The 22,721-nt window shown below is 45.6% G+C and overlaps 1 protein-coding gene across 1 annotated transcript; it reads left to right on the forward strand.

Annotated features, from left to right (window-relative positions):
• Window positions 1-230: 230 nt before the first annotated feature.
• BRS3 (bombesin receptor subtype 3) lies at window positions 231-13,470 on the forward strand. The gene is made up of 3 exons (XM_075322665.1): window positions 231-951; window positions 3,405-3,756; window positions 12,876-13,470. Exons 1-3 carry the CDS (start codon window positions 503-505, stop codon window positions 13,281-13,283), a joined length of 1,209 nt encoding a protein of 402 aa, XP_075178780.1. The 5' UTR covers window positions 231-502; the 3' UTR covers window positions 13,284-13,470.
• The last annotated feature ends 9,251 nt before the right edge of the window (window positions 13,471-22,721 follow it).

A 22,721-nucleotide genomic window follows, 5' to 3' on the forward strand; every position in this document is an offset into this window, starting at 1 on the left:
AGGGATAAAAGTCTAAGAAAAAGTACTGTACTTGTAGAGAAGTGTCATCTCTTTGTTTCTTTTATCTCTTTATTAACCTTCATACTTCATGTAGCATGAAAGTGTAAATTTGAATAAGCGCACAAAACCCTATTAATAATGTATAAATATGACAGCGCATTCCCTTTTATTATAGTTATTTAAAGCCAGGAGCTCCAATTTACATCTTCCAGTACTGAGTATGAAGCCGTATCAGTGTGAATGTACTTATTATCTGACATCTTCAACGGAGAACACTGCAATACCGGAAACATGAGCAGATCCCACTTTGCAAGATTCCTGTATGAAAATTCAGTACTAATTCCCAGCACCTCCCACACTGCTCGGAGAGATTGTAACCAGCCTAAGACTGATGGTTCTTGGATCAGAGGGAACATGCACATAGCAGGTCTGCACTAGTGCCAAGAGTTATGCCACTCATCAATTCCACATCGCACAGGAGGAAATTATAAAGAAATCTTTGATGCAATCGGGAGAAAATATGCCTGGAAATTTAACATCTTCCAAGAAGACGTTGCCATTTGCCACGAATAGCACAGCCTTATTGAGAGCCTGGAATGGAAGTGGCACTTTCTATGGAGAAGATAATGATGATGTGTCCCCTGGTTTGGAAGTACTGGCGACAATTTCCATAACATATGCTCTTATCATTTCCATCGGTCTCCTTGGGAACACAATACTTATTAAAGTATTTTTTAAGATTAAGTCGATGCAGACAGTGCCCAACATTTTTATCACCAGTCTTGCTTTTGGAGACTTGCTTCTTCTCTTGACGTGTGTGCCGGTGGATGCCTCTCGCTATATGGTGGACACATGGCTCTTCGGGAGGATTGGCTGTAAGGTTATATCTTTCATTCAGCTCACTTCTGTAGGAGTATCCGTATTTACCCTGACTGTGCTCAGTGCCGACAGGTAAGAAAGAATTACTACCTCTTCATTTCTTAAATTCTGTTAAATGTCCATCATATGGGTCTTAGGTTCGCGATTTATCACTGATGATTTTTCTATCAGCCTAAAGTCTTTCCTAAGAATATGACGAGGAACTTAAAGGAATACTGGCATCTAGGGCATTCATGGTAGAGCTAGAGGGTATGATACATGTCTGATAAATGTGGTTCCCAGATTAAAAGATCAAAACCCTGTCTCACTCTGCTGGGAATACAGAGGTGGCCATGATTGCAAAGCTCTCGTCATTCACTTCTATGAAGTTTCCAAAAACTGGGAAGAAAAAAGTGCAGGTCCCACATCTATCATACATTTGTGCCATACATTTTCAAAGTGCAAATAAACCATTTCATGAGGAAGTGGTGTGAGACAATACATCAGCCACTGAAGAAGGGATGTAGTATAACATGGTGCCTTTCAATAGTCAACCACGTTCTTCATCCACAGGTTGGGTACCATTGGAAGACCGTTCTCGAGATGTCCACATGCTCTAAAAGGTCAATGGTGTTGTCTTCATAAGTCAAACTCCATAAATGCCCATATTTTTAGCCTTAAGTGAACCTCAGGGACCTTCATAACATATGATGATGGTACAAAAGCATATCAATGCACATCTGAAAATATCCTCTGCTTATCCCCCTCACCCCTGAGCCTGTTTTCACCTTCATGACCAGGCCAAATTTTACAAATCTGACCAGTGTCACTTTATGATGTAATAACTCTGGAACGGATCAATGGATCCCAGTAATTGTGAGTCTATTTTTTCGTGACATATTGGACTTCATGATAGTGGAAAATTTAGGACATTAATTTTTACGTTTATTTGTGAAAGTATCATTAATTAGGGGTGAAAATACTGAAAGTATCACCATTTTCGAAATTTGAATTTGCATGTCCTTCAACCAGAGAGTTATGTGACACAAAATAGTTAATAATTAACATTTGCCACATGTCTACTTTACATCAGCACAATTTTTGAAACATATTTTTTGGGTTATGTAGCTAGAAGGGTTAAAAATGTATATGCAAGTTTTCATATTTCCAACAAAATCTACAAAATCATTTTTTAGGGACAACATTTAAAGTGACTTTGAGAGGCCTAGGTGACAGAAAATATCCAAAAGTGACACCATTCTAAAAACTGCACCCCTCAAGCTGCTCAAAACCAGATCCAAGACATTTATTAACTCTTCAGGTGCTTCACAGGAACTAAAGCAATGTGGAAGGAAAAAAAGAAAATGTTACCTTTTTCCCAGAAAAATGTTACGTAAGCCCAAATTTTGCATTTTCACACGGTTAGCATGAGAAAATGGACCATACAGTTTTTTGTGCAATTTCTTCTGAGTACAGCCATGTGTAATCGAAAACTACTGTTTGGGTACACAGCATGGCTCGGAGGCAGTGCGGTAACTAGAGTTCAATGGGCCGCTGTGCAAAGTTTGCGTCTGGGTTCCCCTCGCATGCTGGTCAGATGTATTGGCTATTATAGCATTCAAAATCCTATATAAACATTTGAGTTGCCCCCGTGCTACTTCATTATGTACTAATATCTCATCCTCGGCCATTTCCTGGTAAATGTCTCCCATCGTGGTATATATGAACCCCATCTTAGGCCCATCCTGGTATAGATGTCCCCCATCCTGGCATATGTCTCTCACCCTGGTATATATGTCTCCCATCCTAGGCCCCATGTTGGTATATGTCCTCCATGCTGGAATATATGTTTCCCATCTTGGTATATATGTCTCCTGTCCTGGAATATATGTCTCCAATCCTAGGCCCCATCCAGGTATATATGGCTCCCATCTTGGTATATATATCTCCTAACCTGACATACATGTATCCTATCCTAGGCCCCCATCCTAGTATATGTGCCCCATTCTGGTATATATGTTCCCATCCTGGTATATATGTATCCAACCTGGGTTCATCCTGGTATATATGTACTTATCCTGGACCTCTTCCTGGCATATACAGTCCCCATTTTGTCCCTAACGCAAAAAACCCCCCGAACTTTACTCACCTCCCTCCACTCCCACATTGCGCGGCGTCCTCTGTAGCCATTGCTGCTGAGATTGGAGTGTGCACCATAGAAAAAGACGCCACCGCCACGTACCCTCAGTCACAGTTCCACTGGGGCCAGCTGCCAGCCGGCAGCTTGTATTGCAGCACAAGAAACCTGACAGGTCTCTGTGCTGCAACAGATTTCAGCTGGATGTGAGCCCTTGCTGATCATGCCCATTGAAATCAGTACAGCATTGTGCTGTAGATCATGACCTTTGGATACTTACCATCAAATCCATGGGGTTCATATACAAGAATGGTCTCAAACACATTTTTAATATTAAACCTCATAGTATTAAAAATACTTATTGGGTGGAAAAGCACTAACATGTCCCTTGTGTTGTTTCATTGTGCAGATACAGAGCTATTGTGAAGCCTTTGGAGCTGCAGACCTCAGATGCAGTATTAAAGACCTGTGGAAAAGCAGTTTGTGTCTGGATAGTGGCCATGCTGCTGGCCGCTCCCGAAGCCGTGTTTTCGGATCTCTATGAATTCAGCACCCCAGATAAAAACATGTCTTTTAAAGCCTGTGCCCCTTACCCAGTGTCGGAAAAAATCTTACAGGAGGTTCATTCTCTCATGTGTTTCCTAGTGTTTTACATTGTGCCGCTGTCAATCATTTCCGCGTATTATTTTCTTATCGCAAAAACACTGTATAGAAGCACCTTCAATATGCCAGCCGAGGAGCACACGCACGCCCGGAAACAGGTGGGTTACCATGACTCATAAATCACATTATTTCCAACCTTGCAATAGATTTATCTCCCTCATTTGTTGTCTAACTTACCCCCAAAAATATTGAAAAGGCAAAATTAGGAATTAAATAATAATCATTGGCTCTTACTAACATTGTTGCAGTGCAGTGGTCTCCGCCAGAACAGGAAGTGGTGACGCCCCGGTCTTTGACATCTGACTGCTGAGGTCTGTGATCGGCTGCAGCGTTCACGTGACTGTGAGCCTCAAGTGACATCTCGTCAAAGGAAACCTATAACACCACTGTGCTCTACACCATGTTCCAAATTATTATGCAAATTATATTTTTCTAAATGGTCGGTGCAAATGACAGTCAGGCTAATAAAAGTCATCACCCGTTAGAGTATACATCGAATTTTATTGAAGAAACCTCCCAATGATAACAAGTATAATCTTCAAAATTAAAAAAAAATCAAAATGCACTGTTCCAAATTATTAGGCACAGCAGGGTTTCTAAACATTTTATATGTTTAAAGCCTGCTTTACACGTTGCAATTTTGACACGTTTGCGATGTGACACGACCAGATCGCATGTGTGATCTAATGAGATAGCACGTAGGTCGTTCATTTGCTGTCACACGTGCGTTATTAGTAGTCTATGTTAAATTGATCAATTTTGTGTGCGATCCTTTAGATCAATTGTGTGACATATGCATTGGGCACCCCTTTTTTTTTTATTTATTGACTTGCCAAGCGTGTGTAATGTGTAGGGATGTGTTTTTACTATGTCATCTGCCATTCAGCTCTGCTACATGGCCGCTAACAGCAGACACAGACAGCCATGTAGCAGAGCTGAATGGCCGATGACAGTAGACACAGACAGAGCCGCACTGTCAGAATGAACTAGGATAAACGTCACCCGACTTCATTGTCATGCTGCGGCTCTGTCTGTGTCGCGTCCTGATGATTAGCGGTCACCAGTGAAGGACTCACCAGTGACTCCTGAGTAACTAAATTGAGCAGCCCTCTCTCATATACTCACCGTTCCCCGATCTCCGGCGCGGCGCTGCACGGCATTCACACTGCTCCTGCGGCTTTTACTATTTTGAAAAATCATTAATCAATCTTGTATTCCCTGCTTTCCCCACCCACCGGCGCCTATGATTGGTTGCAGTGAGACACGCCCCCACGCTGAGTGACAGGTGTCTCACTGCACCCAATCACAGTAGCCGGTGGGCGTGTCTATACTGTGCAGTGAAATAAATAATTAAATAATTAAAAAAAACGGCGTGCGGTCCCGCCCAATTTTAAAACCAGCCAGATAAAGCCATACGGCTGAAGGCTGGTATTCTCAGGATGGGGAGCTCCACGTTATGAGGAGTCCCCCAGCCTAACAATTTCAGCCAGCAGCCGCCCAGAATTGCCACATACATTAGATGCAACAGTTCTGGGACACTACCTGGCTCTTCCCGATTTTCCCTGGTGCGTTGGCAATCGGGGTAATAAGGATTTGATGGCAGCCCATAGCTGCCACTAAATCCTAGATCATGTCAGGCGTCTCCCCGAGATACCTTGCATGATTAATCTGTAAGTGACCGTAAATAAATACACACACCCGAAAAAATCCTTTATTAGAAATAAAAAACACAAACATATACCCTGGTTCACCACTTTAATAAGCTCGAAAAAGCCCTCCATGTCCGGCGTAATCCAGAATGGTCCAGCGTCGCTTCCAGCTCTGCTGCATGGAGGTGACCGGAGCTGCAGAAGACACCGCCGCTCCTGTCAGCTCCACGCAGCAATTGAAGACAGCCGCGCGATCAGCTGAGCTGTCACTGAGGTTACCCGCGGCCACCGCTGTATACAGTGTCAGTGGGTAACCTCAGTGACAGCTCAGCTCAGCTCAGCTGATCACGCTATTCCCTTCATTAGCTGCGTGGAGCTGACAGGAGCGGCGGTGTATTCTGCAGCTCCGGTCACCTTCATGCAGCAGAGCTGAAAGCGACGCTGGACCATCCTGGATTACGCCGGACATGGAGGGCTTTTTCGGGCTTATTAAAGTGGTGAACGAAAGTATATGTTTGTGTTTTTTATTTCTAATAAAGGATTTTTTCGTGTGTGTGTGTTTATTTACTGTAACTTACAGATTAATCATGGAAGGTATCTCGGGGAGACGCCTGACATGATTAATCTAGGATTTAGTGGCAGCTATGGGCTGCCAATAACTCCTTATTACCCTGATTGCCAACGCACCAGGGCAAATCGGGAAGAGCCGGGTACAGTCCCAGAACTGTCGCATCTAATGTATGCGGCAATTCTGGGCGGCTGCTGGCTGATATTGTTAGGCTTGGGGGCTCCCCATAACGTGGAGCTCCCCATACTGAGAATACCAGCCTTCAGCCGTATGGCTTTATCTGGCTGGTTTTAAAATGGGGGGGGGACCGCACGCCGTTTTTTTTTAAATTATTTAATTATTTATTTCACTGCACAGTATAGACACGCCCACCGGCTGCTGTGATTGGGTGCAGTGAGACACCTGTCACTCAGCGTGTGGGCGTGTCTCACTGCAACCAATCATAGGTGCCAGTGGGCGGGGAAAGCAAGATTGTTTAATGAGCGGCCGGCTTTTTCAAAATAGTAAAAGCCGCCGGAGCAGTGTGAATGCCGTGCAGCACCGCGCCGGTGATCGGTGAGTATGAGAGAGGGGGTAAGAGGGATAGACTGACATGGACAGAGAGAGAGGGGCAGAGATAGTGACCGACTGACAGAGATTAGTGAATGACAAACATTGTGAGGCGCTTCAGAACGCAGCTTTTCAGCTGCGCTCTGAAGCAGACCTTTTTTAAGCTGCGGTGCAGAGAGCACACCTGCGCACATAGCCTCAGACATCAAAATCGTATGAGGGATGTCACACGTTTCAATTGACTAGGTTCGTGCAACAAAACGTTCAATTCTAGACAAAGATACGATGTGTTTGCGATCAACGGTTTTGCGTTCAATCCTGATCGCACTTAGGTGTCACACGCAGATACCTCACTAACGATGCCGGATGTGCATCACTTACAACTTGACCCCAACGACGGATTGTGAGATATATTGAAGCGTGTAAAGCAGGCTTTAAAGAACTGAGAATGCTCATTTGTGTAATTTGCATCTTTAGGAGGTCTCATTCACTGAAAGAAAAAGCTATTTACAGTATATCCAAAACATCCTAACAGGCCAAGCTACATGTTAACATGGTAAACCTTCTATGATATCACCTTCACAGTTCTTCTGTGATGCCCCTGGACTATCAGGTCGTCACAGGGTACTGCACGCTCTTTTCCCTTTAGTGCAGTATTCAAATCCCTCATGGTTCTGGGTCCCCATCTTACAGTGCTGCCTCCAACAGCAAATCAAATCCTAGGAACACCCTGCACCACACCCACCAAACACACCAGTGGGCGGCTTAAGCGGAATAGGGTCGCCCACCTAGGGGTCAGGAAGGGGAGGTCAGTGGGGTGTCAGTGAAGGAGTGAAGTGGAGGAAGCAGGGAGCGGTGGCTCCCAAGAGTAGCTGTCTAGGTTGCAGGCGGTGGTCTGGACCTAGAGGAGTCGGACCCCAGGTCGCAGGGGATTGAGGCAAGGTGCCTGGACTTGTTAAAGTGGACGGTCATCAGCCTGGTCATATCACCGGTCCGGGACCGAAGGCACGGTGGGGTACACGGACCCTAGGTCGGGGAGAAGCTTCAGGCAACCCGGCAATTAACCTGCGGAGAGCGGAGACTTTATGGACTGTTACAACCAGCTCCAGAATCGGGGTACTAGCTCAACGAGGGGGATAGGGCCTTCCATTTAAGCAGCCCACTAAAATCCCAAGCGTGAGCCCTGAGAGCAGGCTCCCACACTTCGCCACGGTGGGGAGCGGGGCCCGGCAAGTCGAGGACTACCGGGCCACTACTGTGAATCTAAGCTTTGTGCCAGGAGGCAGGTCACGGATCATCAGGCAGCACTAGAGGGGACGGGACCCGGACGAGCTCCCCTTGAGAGGCAGCGGCACCTAGAGACTTGGTGTACCCGGTTGTCAGTGTCTGCTTACTGGCTGAGTGAGTACATGAGTGATCCCCCCATCACGGCACCCAGTATCATCTTCCAGAGCCCCGGGGCATACCCCTACCTGTGGAGGGTAACAACACCTGGCTGCCCCATTCCATCACCCCGGGTACTCCCAACGGCAGCGGCGGTACTGCCAGTTACCACACACCATGGGTGGCGTCACAAACTATAACTCCCCTGTAAATATCCCCCTTTACTTTAGAGTGTGGCCCCTAAGCCCCCCGGGTCTGGAGACCCTCGAGCCAAAAATGGACACTGCCCATGGATCCGAGCGGTTTGATCCGCTGCTGGGGCGGCACACTTGCATCCATTGAATTTGTCAATTTTTGGAGAATTTCTACTTGAATTTCTTTTCAGAATGTCAGAATAGCCTCCCAGAGCTGCTGTTTTGATGTGAACTGCCTTCCACCCTCATAGATCTTTTACTTGATGATACTCCAAAGGTTCTCTATAGGGTTGAGGTCAGGGGAAGATGGTGGCCACACCATGAGTTTATCTCCTTTTATGCCCATAGCAGCCAATGACACAGAGGTATTCTTTGCAGCATGAGATGGTGCATTGTCATGCATGAAGATGATTTTGCTTCTGAAGGCACATTTCTGCTTTTTGTATCATGGAAGAAAGTTGTCAGTCAGAAACTCTACACTTTGCAGAGGTCATTTTCACACCTTCAGGAACCCTAAAGGGACCTACCAGATGTCTCCGCATGATTCCGGCCCAAAACATGACTCCTCCACCTCATTGCTGACATCGCAGCCTTGTTGGAACATGGCGGCCATCCACCAACCATCCACTACTCCATCCATCTGGACCATCCAGGGTTGCTCGACACTCATCAGTAAACAAGACTGTTTGAAAATTAGTCTTCATGTATGTATGGGCCCACTGCAACCGTTTCTGCTTGTGAGCACTGGTTAGGGGTGGACGAATAGTAGGTTTATGCATCACAGCGAGCCTTTGAAGGATCCTACACCTTGAGGTTCGAGGGACTCCAGAGGCACCAGCAGCTTCAAATATCTGTTTGCTGGTTTGTAATGGCTTTTTAGTAGCTGCTCTCTTAATCCGATGAACTTGCCTGGCAGAAACCTTCCTCATTCTCCCTTTATCAGCACGAACACGTATGTGCTCAGAATCAGCCACAAATTTCTTCACAGTACGACGATCACGCTTAAGTTTTCGTGAAATATCTTATGTTTTCATCCCTTGTCCAAGGCATTGCACTATTTGATGCTTTTCAGCAGCAGAGAGAGCCTTTTTCTTTCCCATGTTACTTGAAAATTGTGGCCTGTTTAATATTGTGGAACATCCAGTTTTACTTTTATTGGGCTCACCTGGCAAACTAATTATCACAGGTATCTGAGATTGATTTCAGTGATCCTAAGAACCTTCAGACACAATACCATGAATGAGTTTCACTGGAAAAAAAAAAATAAAAAAATCGCTATGACACTTAAATCCAATTTGCATAATAATTTGGAACATTGTGTATAGGCAGCATTCTAACATGCTGTATATAAGAGCCCAGGCCGCTGTGTAGAACATAAAAAACACTTTATAATACTCACCTAGAAGGTCGCTCCGGTGCAGACTGGTCAGATGGGTGTCTCAATTCTCCGGGATCGGCGCCTCCTCTTTCGGACATCTTGGTCTTCTTTCTTCTGAAGCCGGCGTCCATGACGCGTCATACACACTCGCCGGCACGGAGATCCTGCGCAGGCGCACTTTGATCTGCCCTGCTCAGGGAATATCAAAGTGTTGTAGTGGAGCTCAGTGCCGGCGAGTGTGTATGACGTAGGACGCGTCATGCACCCAGGCTTCAGAAGAAGGAAGACCAAGATGGCCGAAAGAGGAGGCGCCGGTCCCGGAGAACGGAGACACCCATCTGAACAGTCTGCACCGGAGCGACCTTCTAGGTGAGTATTATAAAGTGTTTTTTATGTTCTACACAGAGGCCTGGGCTCTTATATACAGCATGTTAGAATCCTGTATAAAAGAGCCCAGAGGTGGTGGCCGCAGCTTATAGGCCCCAAATCTGCTGACAGGTTCCCTTTAAGCAGTTTGATATTTTTTGTTTGATTTTTATTGAATTACCATAAGTACTACATGGCATGTGTCCATGTAATATACTTCCCACAGTAACCAGAGCTCTATGAATGTACACATCATCAATAGACTATTCGTTATTAGCTAAAATTTCCCTGGCAATAGAATCAAATGGTATTTTTTTTTTTCTTTTTAAATAATTTAAATTACAAATATTGTTCGCCAACTCTAGAAACTTCCAAACTGGAACCAATTATTTCTAATTAGCAACAGCCTCATTAATTAATTATTAAGGGCCTAAAAATATCTTCTGTTCTTCCCATCTCAGACTAATGAGTAGTTTGTAAATTTTCTTTGGAGACTGCTTAATTGGCAAATTATTATTTTTTATCTCTAAAATTGCATTCATTAACTGTACATGAAGTTCGGAAATATTATCAGCTCTTGTCCCCAAGACAAATGTACTGAACCCAGTCTTCCTTTTATGATAATAGTAAGTTTATATATCACAACGTATGAATTGTTAATAAACTGAATCACTAAAAAATGCTATAATTCTTACCGGCATATGGTATTTGGATAACACATGGATATGGATCTGGAAAAAATATGAGCATATGCTAGTGGAAAGTGTGTCTTTATCATTTTGCATATGGATTATAAAAATATCATGCAGAACACTGCGGCAGAGGACGGAGGGGGAGAAGCTAAACTTAGGATATATAGGGTTTTAGATTATCAGTATTTTAATGTAAAAAACCCCCATCTTAAACAAACCTGTCAACTTGTAAAATGCTATCTACCTGCAGGTACAGGGTTAATCTATAGGTTAATTGCATTGTATGCTGCCCGACCACCTTACTGAAAGTGCAGCTGCAGGGCGACAATTAACTTATGTCTTCACACGAGCTGCCGGCTTACAGTAATGGGGGCATGCACAGAATGGGGGCAATTATGGCACATACCACTGCTCACAATACTGTCAACGATGGCTGTAAGTACATGAGGACACTTTGATTTTTGTATGAACTTAAATAATGTCAATCACTCTGCATGGGTGGGCAAGCATGTTTCATAGGCTTTCCCTATGAGTAGGTGGGGGAACAGGACTCACAGGCTTTCCCTACGAGTAGATGGGACTACAGGACTCACTGGCTTTCTTTACGTGTAGATGTGACAGCAGGACTCACAGGCTTTCTGTATAAGTACATGAAGGAGGAGGACTTACAGGCTTTCCCTACACGTAGGTGGGAGTGCAGGACTCACAGGCTTTCTCTACGAGTAGATGGGAGAGCAGGACTCACAGGCTTTCTCTACAAGTAGATGGGAGAGCAGGACTCACAGGCTTTCTCTAGAGTAGGTGAGGGAGCAGGACTCAAAGGCTTTCTCTGTGAGTAGGTGGGGGAGCAGGACTCACTGGCTTTTTCTACTAGTAAGTGGGAGAGCAGGACTCACTGGCTTTCTCTACTAGTAAGTGGGGGAGCATGTCTCACAGGCTTTCTCTACGAGTAGATTGGAGAGTAGGACTCAATGGCTTTCTCTAGAGTAGGTGGGGAAGCAGGTCTCACTGGCTTTCTCTACCAGTAGGTGGGAGAGCAGGACTCACAGGCTTTCTCTAGAGCAGATGAGGGAGCAGGACTCAAAGGCTTACTCTACGGTTAGGTACGGTAGCAGGACTCACAGGCTTTCTATGTCAGTAGGTGGGGGAGCAGGACTCAAAGGCTTTCTCTGCAAGTAGGTGAGGGAGCAGGACTCAAAGGCTTACTCTACGAGTAGATGGGAAAGCAGGACTCACAGGCTTTCTCTAGAGTAGGTGAGGGAGCAGGACTCAAAGGCTTACTCTACGGTTAGGTAGGGAAGCAGGACTCACAGGTTTTCTGCATGAGTAGGTGGAAGAGCAGCACTCACAGGCTTTCTCTTGGAGAAAGTGGAAGAACAGGACTCAGGCTTTCTCTATGAGTAGGTGGAGGAGCAGGTCTCGCAAGCTTTCCTTACCAGTAGGTGGGGGAGCAAGACTCACAGACTTAGTCTGCGGTTAGATGGGGTGCCAGGACTCACAGGCTTTCTTTACGACTAAGTGGGAAAGCAGTGCTCACAAACTTTCCCTACGAGTAGGTGGGGGAGCAGGACTCACATACTTTATCTACTAGTAGGTGGGGGAGCAGGACTCACATACTTTATCTACTAGTAGGTGGGGGAGCAGGACTCAGGCTTTCTCTACTAATAGATGGGAGAGCAGGACTCACAGGCTTTCTCTACTAGTAGGTGGGGGAGCAGAACTCCCAGGCTTCCTCTGTGAGTAGGTGAGGGAGGAGGACTCAAGGGCGTTCTCTATGAATGGGTGGGATAAGCAGGACTCAGAGGCTCTCTCTAGCGGTAGGTGGAGGCAAACAGGACTTTTCTATGAGCTTATAAGGAAAGTAGGACTCACGCTTTTTGTCAATGAGAGGGATGAAGCAGGGCTCACACGCTTTTTCTATGAGTAGGTGGGGAAAGTAGGATTTACAGGCTTTCACCATGAATGCAAGCAGGAATCAAAATCACAGTATATGTCTATGAGCTCAGAGATTCCCCTTAATCCTATATTACATTGAACTCAATATAGGCATTTAAGTTACATGATCCCCCGATGACCTGGGGAGTAATTTTATTGTGTAACTAAAATAGGTTGTCTCATCTTACCAAATGGGTAAAATTGTAAAGTACTTGTAAAAACATCAACTTTGCAAATTACCTCTTATTTAAAATACCTGCTGTTCTTGAGAATGGAAGTTCTTTTTTATTCTGGACCGTATTGTTTATTGCCAAGTGTGCCAAGATAACTTCTAGGCAAGGAGCAAGTGCTTGTAAGCTGTTTGCAAGTGCCGCTCTAAAGCTGGCTGGATCACTGGTTCGTCACATTCATCTACTTGCCCCATCCAATTCACCCTCTAGTGCACCTGGATGCAGAGATCCCTTTTAGGTGGCAATAATCAGCTTTCTTGTGTTATTTTGCAGATTGAATCCCGCAAAAGAGTCGCCAAAACGGTGCTGGTGTTCGTCGCGCTCTTTGCTTTCTGCTGGTTGCCTAACCACATCCTCTACCTGTATCGATCCTTCACCTACCACTCCGCGGTGAACTCCTCCATGCTCCATCTGTCTGCTACTATTTTTGCCCGTATACTTGCTTTTAGCAATTCCTGTGTTAATCCATTCGCCCTCTATTGGCTCAGCAGAAGTTTTAGGCAGCATTTTAAAAAACAGGTATACTGCTGCAAGCCACATCCGCCACCTTCCCAACCCAGCCCAACCCATAGCTGCAATAACACAGCAATAACCGCTGTCAAGGGTAACATCCCAATGTCAGAGATTAGCATTGGTTTATTAGGAGCTTATGATATGAAGAGAGACAGTGACAGTATTTAAGAGTATATGTATGACGATTGTAGGGATATATGATGCTGTTCGTCCAGGTCATCAGATGCACAGTGCGGCCATACTATGGTCTCTTAAAAAAGGCCTCACCCACAAAATAAAAGATGAAATTATGGGAAATTTTCAGTTTATTTTTACACTAAGCGCGCAGTCGGACAGCCAGATAAATTGGAGCAAAATTGGAACACAGTGCCCGTACTGACCGGCGGCTCTCCCTACCGGAGTATGACAGCTTCATGTATTTCTATGATGCTGTCATTCTCCGGTCGGGAGAGCTGCCGGTCAGTCCATGCACTGAGTTCCAATTTTGCTCCAATTTATCTGGCCGTCTAACTGCACCCTTTATAGTTTATTCAGTGTTAGTGTCTTCATGATTGGGAAAACGCACATAATATCCCGATCTTGGGGGAGAAAAGGCTGTGTGCACAAGGGTGAACTATTATAATACACGTAGTTCACTGAGTTTAGGCTTCTTTAAAATTTGCCGAGAGGGCTTGTATGGTTACGTAAAAAGCTGGCAGTCTCCAAGACATGTTTTTTCCCATACATTAAGAATTATACAGCATATTTGCCTAGAACATTGTCTTATGAAGTTCTTCTGGAAATGTATGATTTAATTTCCAACAAGCTGTTATGTGTGGGGGGATATTTCACTGCACGGTCAAAAAGAAGGGAATAATATTTAATTTCTTGAATACTATTGTATATATACCATTGGATCTAATGTGTCAGTGTCTGTAATTTCCATGAACAGTTGGATAATTTTGTTTTTAATAAAAGACTGTGTGATGTAAACGTGTCTTATGATTTGAATGTTTTCAATGTCAAGATATACGGGTAGGCCGCATTTGAATTATTCAGTATTTGGGAAGTTTTTACCTCAGTATTTGTAGAGAAAACCAGGAGTGGAGCAATCAGAGGTAAAGTATAATAGAAACTCGAGCACCACTTCTGTATTTATCACCCACTCCTGATTCTGGCTTACAAATATTGAGGTTAAATACTGACCAAATACTGAACGTGTGAAGATGGCCAAAGGATAAGTCTGTCACCATTTGGTGAATGTGTTAGGAATGTTCCCAGGTACCTAAATCAGAGCATAATTGGGATTATGGCAGCACCCGCAGTGTACAGAGCAGACTTTTGAGCCCGGTCCAAACACCTTTGCCTAACATGCGTCCTACATGTATGGCGGATGTCAGGGATTAGCTAACTCCTTACAGTCATATTACGTACTGGTACGAAATATACTGTCCTCCTGACTTTGATGCTGGCTCGAAAGCTGAGCCTGCATCTTTCTCAACGGACGATTGCTGTTTTATACAGCCATCATTTGCCTCTAACAGCAGAGCTCCACCCACGGCTATTAATCTGTTAAATGCTGCTGGTAATTCATTACAGTGGCATTTACAGCATGCCGGCAGTGGGGCGCACCAATGTAACCGCTCATTGTTGCTCCCACGAAGCGATCGTGGGATGCCAAAGGGTTGCCGCCACAGCCAGGGGTCTGCCGAAGACCCCCGTGCCTGTCATGATGGCACTCCTGTGCAAGCCAGTCCGTGGCTGGCATTCATAGAAGAACGTGAATATTCTATATACACCAATACTGTGGCATTGCTGTAGCACAAGTGATCAGATGATCACAGGTTCTTGTCCCATAAGCAAACTAACAAATTCAATAAAAAAAGAGTTTTAGAAAATATAAAGTTCAAATCCCCCCTGATTTTGCAGAATTTTAAATAAAAATGTTCCTGTGCTGAGTTAATCTTACATATGTGTCTCTGCTATGTACTGTGTAATGGCCGTGTCTGACTGTACAGGGACATAGTGTGATCATACCACATCTCCTGGGCTGGGGTGGACACAAAAGTGTATACAGACATTACAGCATGGGATCATAGCACATTCTTGTTTTTAAGGCTGTGTGCCCACACTGCATTTTTGCTGCGTTTTTTTCTTGCTAATTTCAGGGTACTTTCACACTACGTTTTTTTAACATCAAAAAAACGCAAACCGCATATGACTGGATCCTGCTAATACTGCAAGGAAAAATGCATCCCAACAAAGTCTATGAGAATCCTGAAGTGCTGTGCACATGTTGCAGATTTTTTCCTTGCAGATTTTGGTACAGATATGGCTGCTTTCACATCAGTGTTTTTTTGACGGATGTCAAAAAAACGGCAAAGGTATGTGACTGGATCCTTGACAAATGCGTTGTCATTTCAATGCATTTTCAATGGAATTGGAGTAAGGCTGCTTTCACACTACGTTTTTTTAACATGTGTCCTGACCTTTTTTTAACGCAAAAACGGATCCAGTGCAAATGCGTTTTCATTTCAATGTATTTGCAATGGACTCGCGTCAACATGCGTTCACCTGCGTTTTCGTGCGTTATAGTGAAGATCCAGCGAGTTGCAGTTTTTTAACATTTTTCAAAAACACTACTTGTAGCGTTTTTCAGCTGCGCTCAAATAATGCAACTCGCTGGATCCTGACTATACTGCATGCAAACGCATGTGAACGCTGGCATGCTGATAGACAGGATCCTGTTTGGCCAGAAACCAGCCTGGCGTGATCACAGTCTCACTCTTTCTCTCTCTCCTCTCCCTCCTCTTCTCTCTCCTCTCTATCTCTCTCCTCTCTCTCGCCTCTTGCTCTCCTCTCTTCTCCCTGCTCTCTCCTCTTCTCTCTCCTATTCTCTCTCCTCTTTCTCTCCTCTCTTCTCTCTTCCCCTCTCTTCTCCTCTCTGCTCCCTCCTCTTTTCTCCTCTCTGCTCCCTACTCTCTTTTCCTCTCTCCTCCTCTCCTCTCTCTCTCTTCTCTCTCCTCTCTCTCTTCTCCTCTCTGCTCTCTCTCCTCTCTCCCCCTCTCTCCTCTCTGCGCTCTCCTCTCTTTCCTCTCTTCTCCTCTGTCTTTTGCTCCCAGATGCCTCTGAATTTCCAGTCTGTCGCGCTCAGTTCCCCTCACTCCCGATCACATGACTCCAATGCCCGTCCATAAACTTCAAGTGACAGGATCCTGTAAAATAACACGTGTGTGCATGCATTTTTCTTTGCAAAAACAGGATCCGCTTTTGCAGCAAAAAAATGTTCATGAGGCATGTTAAAAAAATGTAGTGTGAAAGCAGCCTAAGATGCGCTTCCATGCGTTATATACTGGATCCGTTGGTTTGCTGTTTTTTTTTACCTTGTTTCAAAATTGCTACTTGTAGCATTTTTGAGCTGCGTCCAAATACTGTATGTCACTGGATCCTTACTGTACCGCATGCAAATGCACGTGAACGGTAGTATGCTCATAGAAAGGATTCTCTCTCTATCCCCCTGTGATTTCATCTCGGGGGGACTGATGGAGGTGAGAGATGGAGCCCACTGCCTCTCACAACCTTCAATTCAATTTGTTTTGTTATTGGGGAAACCCCTTTAAGCCAAGGCATGTACGAAAAAAATCTTTGAAATATGATGTCTTGTTCAGAATACCCTTCTGATGTTGGGTAATTCTGAGGCGGGCTTTGCACGTTGCGACATTGCAAGCCGATGCTGCGATGTCGCACGCGATAGTCACCGCCCCCGTCGCAGGTACGATATCGTGTGATAGCTGGCGTAGCGAAAATTATCGCTACGCCAGCTTCACATGCACTCACCTGCCCTGCGACCGTCGCTCTGGCCGGCGACCCGCCTCCTTCCAAAGGGGGCGGGTCGTGCGGCGTCATAGCGACGTCACACGGCAGGCGGCCAATAGCAGCGGAGGGGCGGAGATGAGCAGGATGTAAACATCCCGCCCACCTCCTTCCTTCCGCATATCCTACAGAAGCCGCGGTGACGCCGGTAGGAGATGATCCTCGCTCCTGCGACTTCACACACAGCGATGTGTGCTGCCGCAGGAGCGAGGAACAACATCGGACCGTCGCGTCAGCGTAATTATGGATTACGCCGACGCTGCACCGATGATACGATTACGACGCTTTTGCGCTCGTTAATCGTATCATCTAGGCTTTACACACTACGATGTCGCATGCGATGCTGGAAGTGCGTCACTTTCAATTTGACCCCACCGACATCGCACCTGCGATGTCGTAGTGTGCAAAGCCGCCCTGAGAGTTGGATCCTCCGATCACAATCCTCATCTCTTGGCTGCACAATGAACAATGCTTATATAATGATCGTCTCTGGTTGTGTAGGACGCCCCAGTCCCGGATCACACAGACACACCACACAGGCACTGTATAATCCTATATCTCCCCTGTGGTGATGCAGGGAATTTACTTAAAATGTTTTTAAGAATGTTAAAAAATAAAAATACAAATTTGAATCACCTTTTTTTTCCCTCATTAAAAATAAATATAATACAAACTTTGCGGTGTCCCCAAAACACAAGAATTGTCATTTTTTTGGGGGGTTGATACAACTTCCTCCAATGCAAAAAAAAAAAAAAAAAAGAGAAGATCAATACATTGTATGTACCTCAAAATAGTATTAGAAAAAATCTCAGGTCGCCATACCAAACTACAAGCCCTCAGATATTTCCATTGATGGAAACATAATAATAAAAAAAGGTATGGGTACCAAAAAATTGGAACATACACCATTTTTTTTTTTTACAAATTTCTGGATTTGTGTCACCAGTGTCGCACAATGAACGCCATAAAAACAAAGCCCAAAATACAAAGGCAGAATTTATATTTTTTAGCCATTTCCCCACATTTGGAGCTTTTTTCTAATTTTTAAAAGGGAATTTGTCACCAGATGTTTGCCACCTAATCTGAGAGCAGCATAACGTAGGGGCAGAGACCCTGATTCCAGCGATGTGCCACTTACTGAGCTGCTTAGTGTAGTTTTGATAAACAACACTGTTTAATTAGCAGGAGATTATCATTACAGGACTACCTGGAGTTCTGCCAGGTAGTCCAGCATATTCATGAGCTCTGTATAAGGCCGGAGTCACACTTGCAAGTGACTCGCGCGAGTCTCGCATCGCATCACCCGGCATGGCCGCACACTCTCTGACACGCTCTGACAGGAGTGGGTCAGCTGCTTGTCTTTCTATGCAGCTGAGACACTTGTGTCCAGAGAGTGTGTGGCCATGCCGGGTGATGCGATACGAAGTGATGTGATGCAATGTGCTGCGATGTGATATTATGCAATGTGATGCAATGTGCTGCGATGTGATACGATGCAATGTGATACGATACGATGTGATACGATGCAATGTGATGCGATATGATGCAATGTGATGCGATGTGATACGATGCAATTTGATACGATGCGATGTGATACGATGCAATTTGATACGATGCAATTTGATACGATGCGATGTGATACGATGCGATGTGATGTGATACGATGCGATGTGATACGATGCGATGTGATACGATGCGATGTGATACGATGCGATGTGATACGATGCGATGTGATACGATGCGATGTGATACGATGCGATGTGATACGATGCGATACGATGCGATGTGATACGATGCAATGTGATGCGATGTGATACGATGCAATGTGATGCGATGTGATACGATGCAATGTGATGCGATGTGATGCGATGCGATGCGATACGATGCGATGTGATACGATGCGATGTGATACGATGCGATGTGATGCGATGTGATACGATGTGATACGATGCGATACGATGCGATGCGATGTGATACGATACGATGTGATACGATGCGATGTGATACGATGCGATGCGATACGATGCGATGCGATACGATGCGATACGATACGATGCGATACGATGTGATACGATGCAATGTGATACGATGCAATGTGATGTGATACGATGCAATGTGATACGATGCAATATGATACGATGCAATGTGATGTGATACAATGCAATGTGATACGCGCGTGAGTCACTTGCAAGTGTGACTCAGGCCTAACTGCTATATCTGCAGTAGAGAAATCATTGATTATTTCAAAATGACAGCAAACAGCTCAGTAAGTGACATCACTGGAATCAGGGTCTCTGTCTCTACATTATGCTGCTCTCAGATGGGGGAGCAAAAACCTGGTGACAAATTCCCTATAAGTACTTAGTATTATAAAATGAATGGTGTAATCTCGTCCCTCAGAAAACAATTCCTCATAGGGTACACTCACACGAGCGTGAAAATTGGACGAGTGCAATGCGAGAAAATCTCGCATTGGACTCGGACCTATGTTAGTCAATGAGGGAGAGCAGTTAGTCAGCTTTTCTCGCATCCAGATTCTGGATGCGAGAAAAGTGGCAGCATGCTGCGATTTTCTCCTAGAGCCGTATCCCTCGCACCATTCAAGTAAATGGGTGCGAGAGATACATCAGACTGCACTCAGATGTTATCCCAGTGCAGTGCGATATACACACAGGCTGACAATGGAGGAGATGGGAGGATTAACCCCTCCCTCTCCCCCTCAGCTATCGCATCGGATGCCATACACTCGTCTGAGTCCAGCCATATACACTGTGTGCAGAATTATTAGGCAAGTTGTATTTTGGGGTTTTATTATTGATCAATAACTTGATCAACATGTTCTCAATCAACCCAAAAGACTCATAAATATCAAAGCTTAATATTTTTGGAAGTTGGAGTGGTTTTTTTTTTAGAGTTGGCTATCTTAGGAGGATATCTGTTTGTGCAAGTAACTATTACTGTGCAGAATTATTAGGCAACTTAATAAAAACCAAATATATTCCCATCTCACTTGTTTATTTTCACCAGGTAAACCAATATAACTGTACAAAATTTAGAAATAAACATTTCTGACATGCAAAAACAAAACCCCAAAAAATGAGTGACCAATATAGCCACCATTTCTTTCTGATGACACTCAGCAGCCGACCATCCATAGATTCTGTCAGTTGCTTGATCTGTTTACGATCAATATTGCGTGCAGCAGCCACCACAGCCTCCAGACACTGTTCCGAGAGGTGTACTGTTTTCCCTCCCTGTAGATCTCACATTTCATGAGGGACCACAGGTTCTCTATGGGGTTCAGATCAGGTGAACAAGGGGGCCATGACATTTTTTCATCTTTTAGACCTTTACTGGCCAGCCACGCTGTGGAGTAGTCGGATGCATGTGATGGTGTGGCGCCCTGGACAAGCCAGGACGTCACAGGTACTGCAAGAACACACCCCACACCCCGGTTAGGCACACCAGCCACACACACACAAATCCTTGTTGCCTCCCTCCAGGGGCTGATGTCCACACCAGGTGGGGCGGAGCCAGGTGGTTGGCTCCTCACACCGAGGAGTTCACAGTCCTGGAGGCGGGAAAGAAGGTCAGAGAGATAGCGACGAGGAGTGGAGTAGGGAGTTTGAAGCTGAAGGAGGTAGTAGTGGAAGAGCAGACTGACCGTGTCTGGGTACGTGGCCCGGGCACATACAGCAAGGTTGGCAGACGGTGGTGACCGTCTGCAGGAGAGGCAGATTGACGCACAACCGTAACGACCGGGGACGGGCGGTGGCCCGCCGGTACCGGACCGGGGAGCGAAGAGAAGCCAGCACCATCCGGCAGGGCCTACGGACCCCGACCAGGCTAGGAGTCGCCGTTAAACCGGTCAAATCTGTCAGCGATGGGAACCTCCGGGGTTTCCCAGCAATAAAGACCCGACTGAAGGCAACCGTCCAAACCGTGAGGGAGATAAAGCTACCGCCAGAGCTAGAGCTCCCAGGGCCAGAGCCTGCGGGCAACAAAAGGGGCTCCCTTAGCCAACACACTGCTGGGGAGCAGGTTACCGGTGGGAAGCCATCGGGGCCAAGAACATAACACCGGTGCAGGGAGAGACCGTTACCGCCAACCGACCGGGAGTGACCGCCGCAGCCGTCTGTGGGACTCGTCCACCCAGCCGTTTGTTTTACAAGAGACTCCGTGTGCGTTACTGGCTGAGTAAGTACCACCCTGCCATCTGGCACTGCGCTGCCCCGCGACCCTGCACCTGGCCAGGCCCCGCAATCCAGCAAACAGACAATAACTCCGGGCCCCGGGACTACCAAAATCCCCCTACCCACGGAGGGGAGAGAAACATCCCAGCTGCTCCCTGTCATCGCTCCCGGGATCCCCGTACAGAGCAGCGGTGGTGCCCCAACCTCACCACACACCGTGGGTGGCATCACGAACCGACATCCCAAACCGCAACAAACCACCCTTTTCACTCACGGGCGAGGAGCGCCGCTCAAGTCCCCGGATCCGGCCCACCGCTCGAGCCACCGAGCAGCAGCAGTGCCGGACCCAAGCGTGGTGAGCGCAGCGTCCCCTCCCCGCCCGCGACAATGGAGCATTGTCCTGCATGAAAATCATGTTTTTCTTGAACGATACTGACTTCTTCCTGTACCACTGCTGGAAGAAGTTGTCTTCCAGAAACTGGCAGTAGGTCTGGGAGTTGAGCTTCACTCCATCCTCAACCCGAAAAGGTCCTACAAGTTCATCTTTGATGATACCAGCCCATACCAGTACCTCACCTCCACCTTGCTGGCGTCTGAGTCGGAGTGGAGATCTCTGCCCTTTATTGATCCAGCCTCTGGCCCATCAAGAGTCACTCTCATTTCATCAGTCCATAAAACCTTTGAAAAATCAGTCTTAAGATATTTCTTGGCCCAGTCTTAACGTTTTATCTTATGTTTCTTGTTCAAAAGTAGTCGTTTTTCAGGCTTTCTTATCTTGGCCATGTCCCTGAGTATGGCACACCTTGTGCTTTTTGATACTCCAGTAATGTTGCAGCGCTGAAATATGGCCAAACTGGTGGCAAATGGCATCTTGGCAGCTTCACGATTGATTTTCCTCAATTCATGGGCAGTTATTTTGCGCCTTTTTGCCCAACATGCTTCTTGCGACCCTGTTGGCTATTTGCCATGAAACGCTTGATTGTTCGGTGATCACGCTTCAAAGGTTTGGCAATTTCAAGACTGCTGCATCCCTCTTGCAAGACATCTCACAATTTTGGACTTTTCAGAGCCCGTCAAATCTCTCTTCTGACCCATTTTGCCAAAGGAAAGGAAGTTGCCTAATAATTAAGCCCCCCTTATATAGGGTGTTGATGTCATTACACCGCACCCCTCCTCATTACAGAGATGCACAGCACCTGATTTACTTCATTGGTAGTTGGCTCTCAGCCTATACAGCTTTGAGTAGGACAACATGTATAAAAATGATCATGTGATCAAAATACTCATTTGCCTAATAATTCTGCACACAGTGTAGGTATGCTGTCTGAAAAATAAAAAATGTATGTCTCTTGGAAGAAGGGGAGGAAAAATCAAAAGCCCACAAATATAATTTTGTCGCAATTGGATGAGGATAAAGGGAACCTGACAGGTCCCACATGCCCTCTCACCCACCAGCATTTATATATTTATTACTAAATACCCTGCCTAACCAGCCCTATATACTGCCTGACACCTAAACACATATTGAAAAACGTTCTTTATAAAGTGGCGATGCTCTGCA

Source organism: Anomaloglossus baeobatrachus, chromosome 9, assembly GCF_048569485.1.
Source record: "Anomaloglossus baeobatrachus isolate aAnoBae1 chromosome 9, aAnoBae1.hap1, whole genome shotgun sequence".
NCBI classification, from domain to species: domain Eukaryota; kingdom Metazoa; phylum Chordata; class Amphibia; order Anura; family Aromobatidae; genus Anomaloglossus; species Anomaloglossus baeobatrachus.

What these genes read in the sequence shown, in the direction of transcription:
- BRS3 (XM_075322665.1), top strand. Translation starts at nt 503, where the DNA reads ATGCAATCGGGAGAAAATATGCCTGGAAATTTAACATCTTCCAAGAAG. An exon ending in ACTGTGCTCAGTGCCGACAG is followed by an intron (nt 952 to 3,404) that starts GTAAGAAAGAAT and finishes TTCATTGTGCAG; the next exon opens with ATACAGAGCTATTGTGAAGC. An exon ending in ACACGCACGCCCGGAAACAG is followed by an intron (nt 3,757 to 12,875) that starts GTGGGTTACCAT and finishes GTTATTTTGCAG; the next exon opens with ATTGAATCCCGCAAAAGAGT.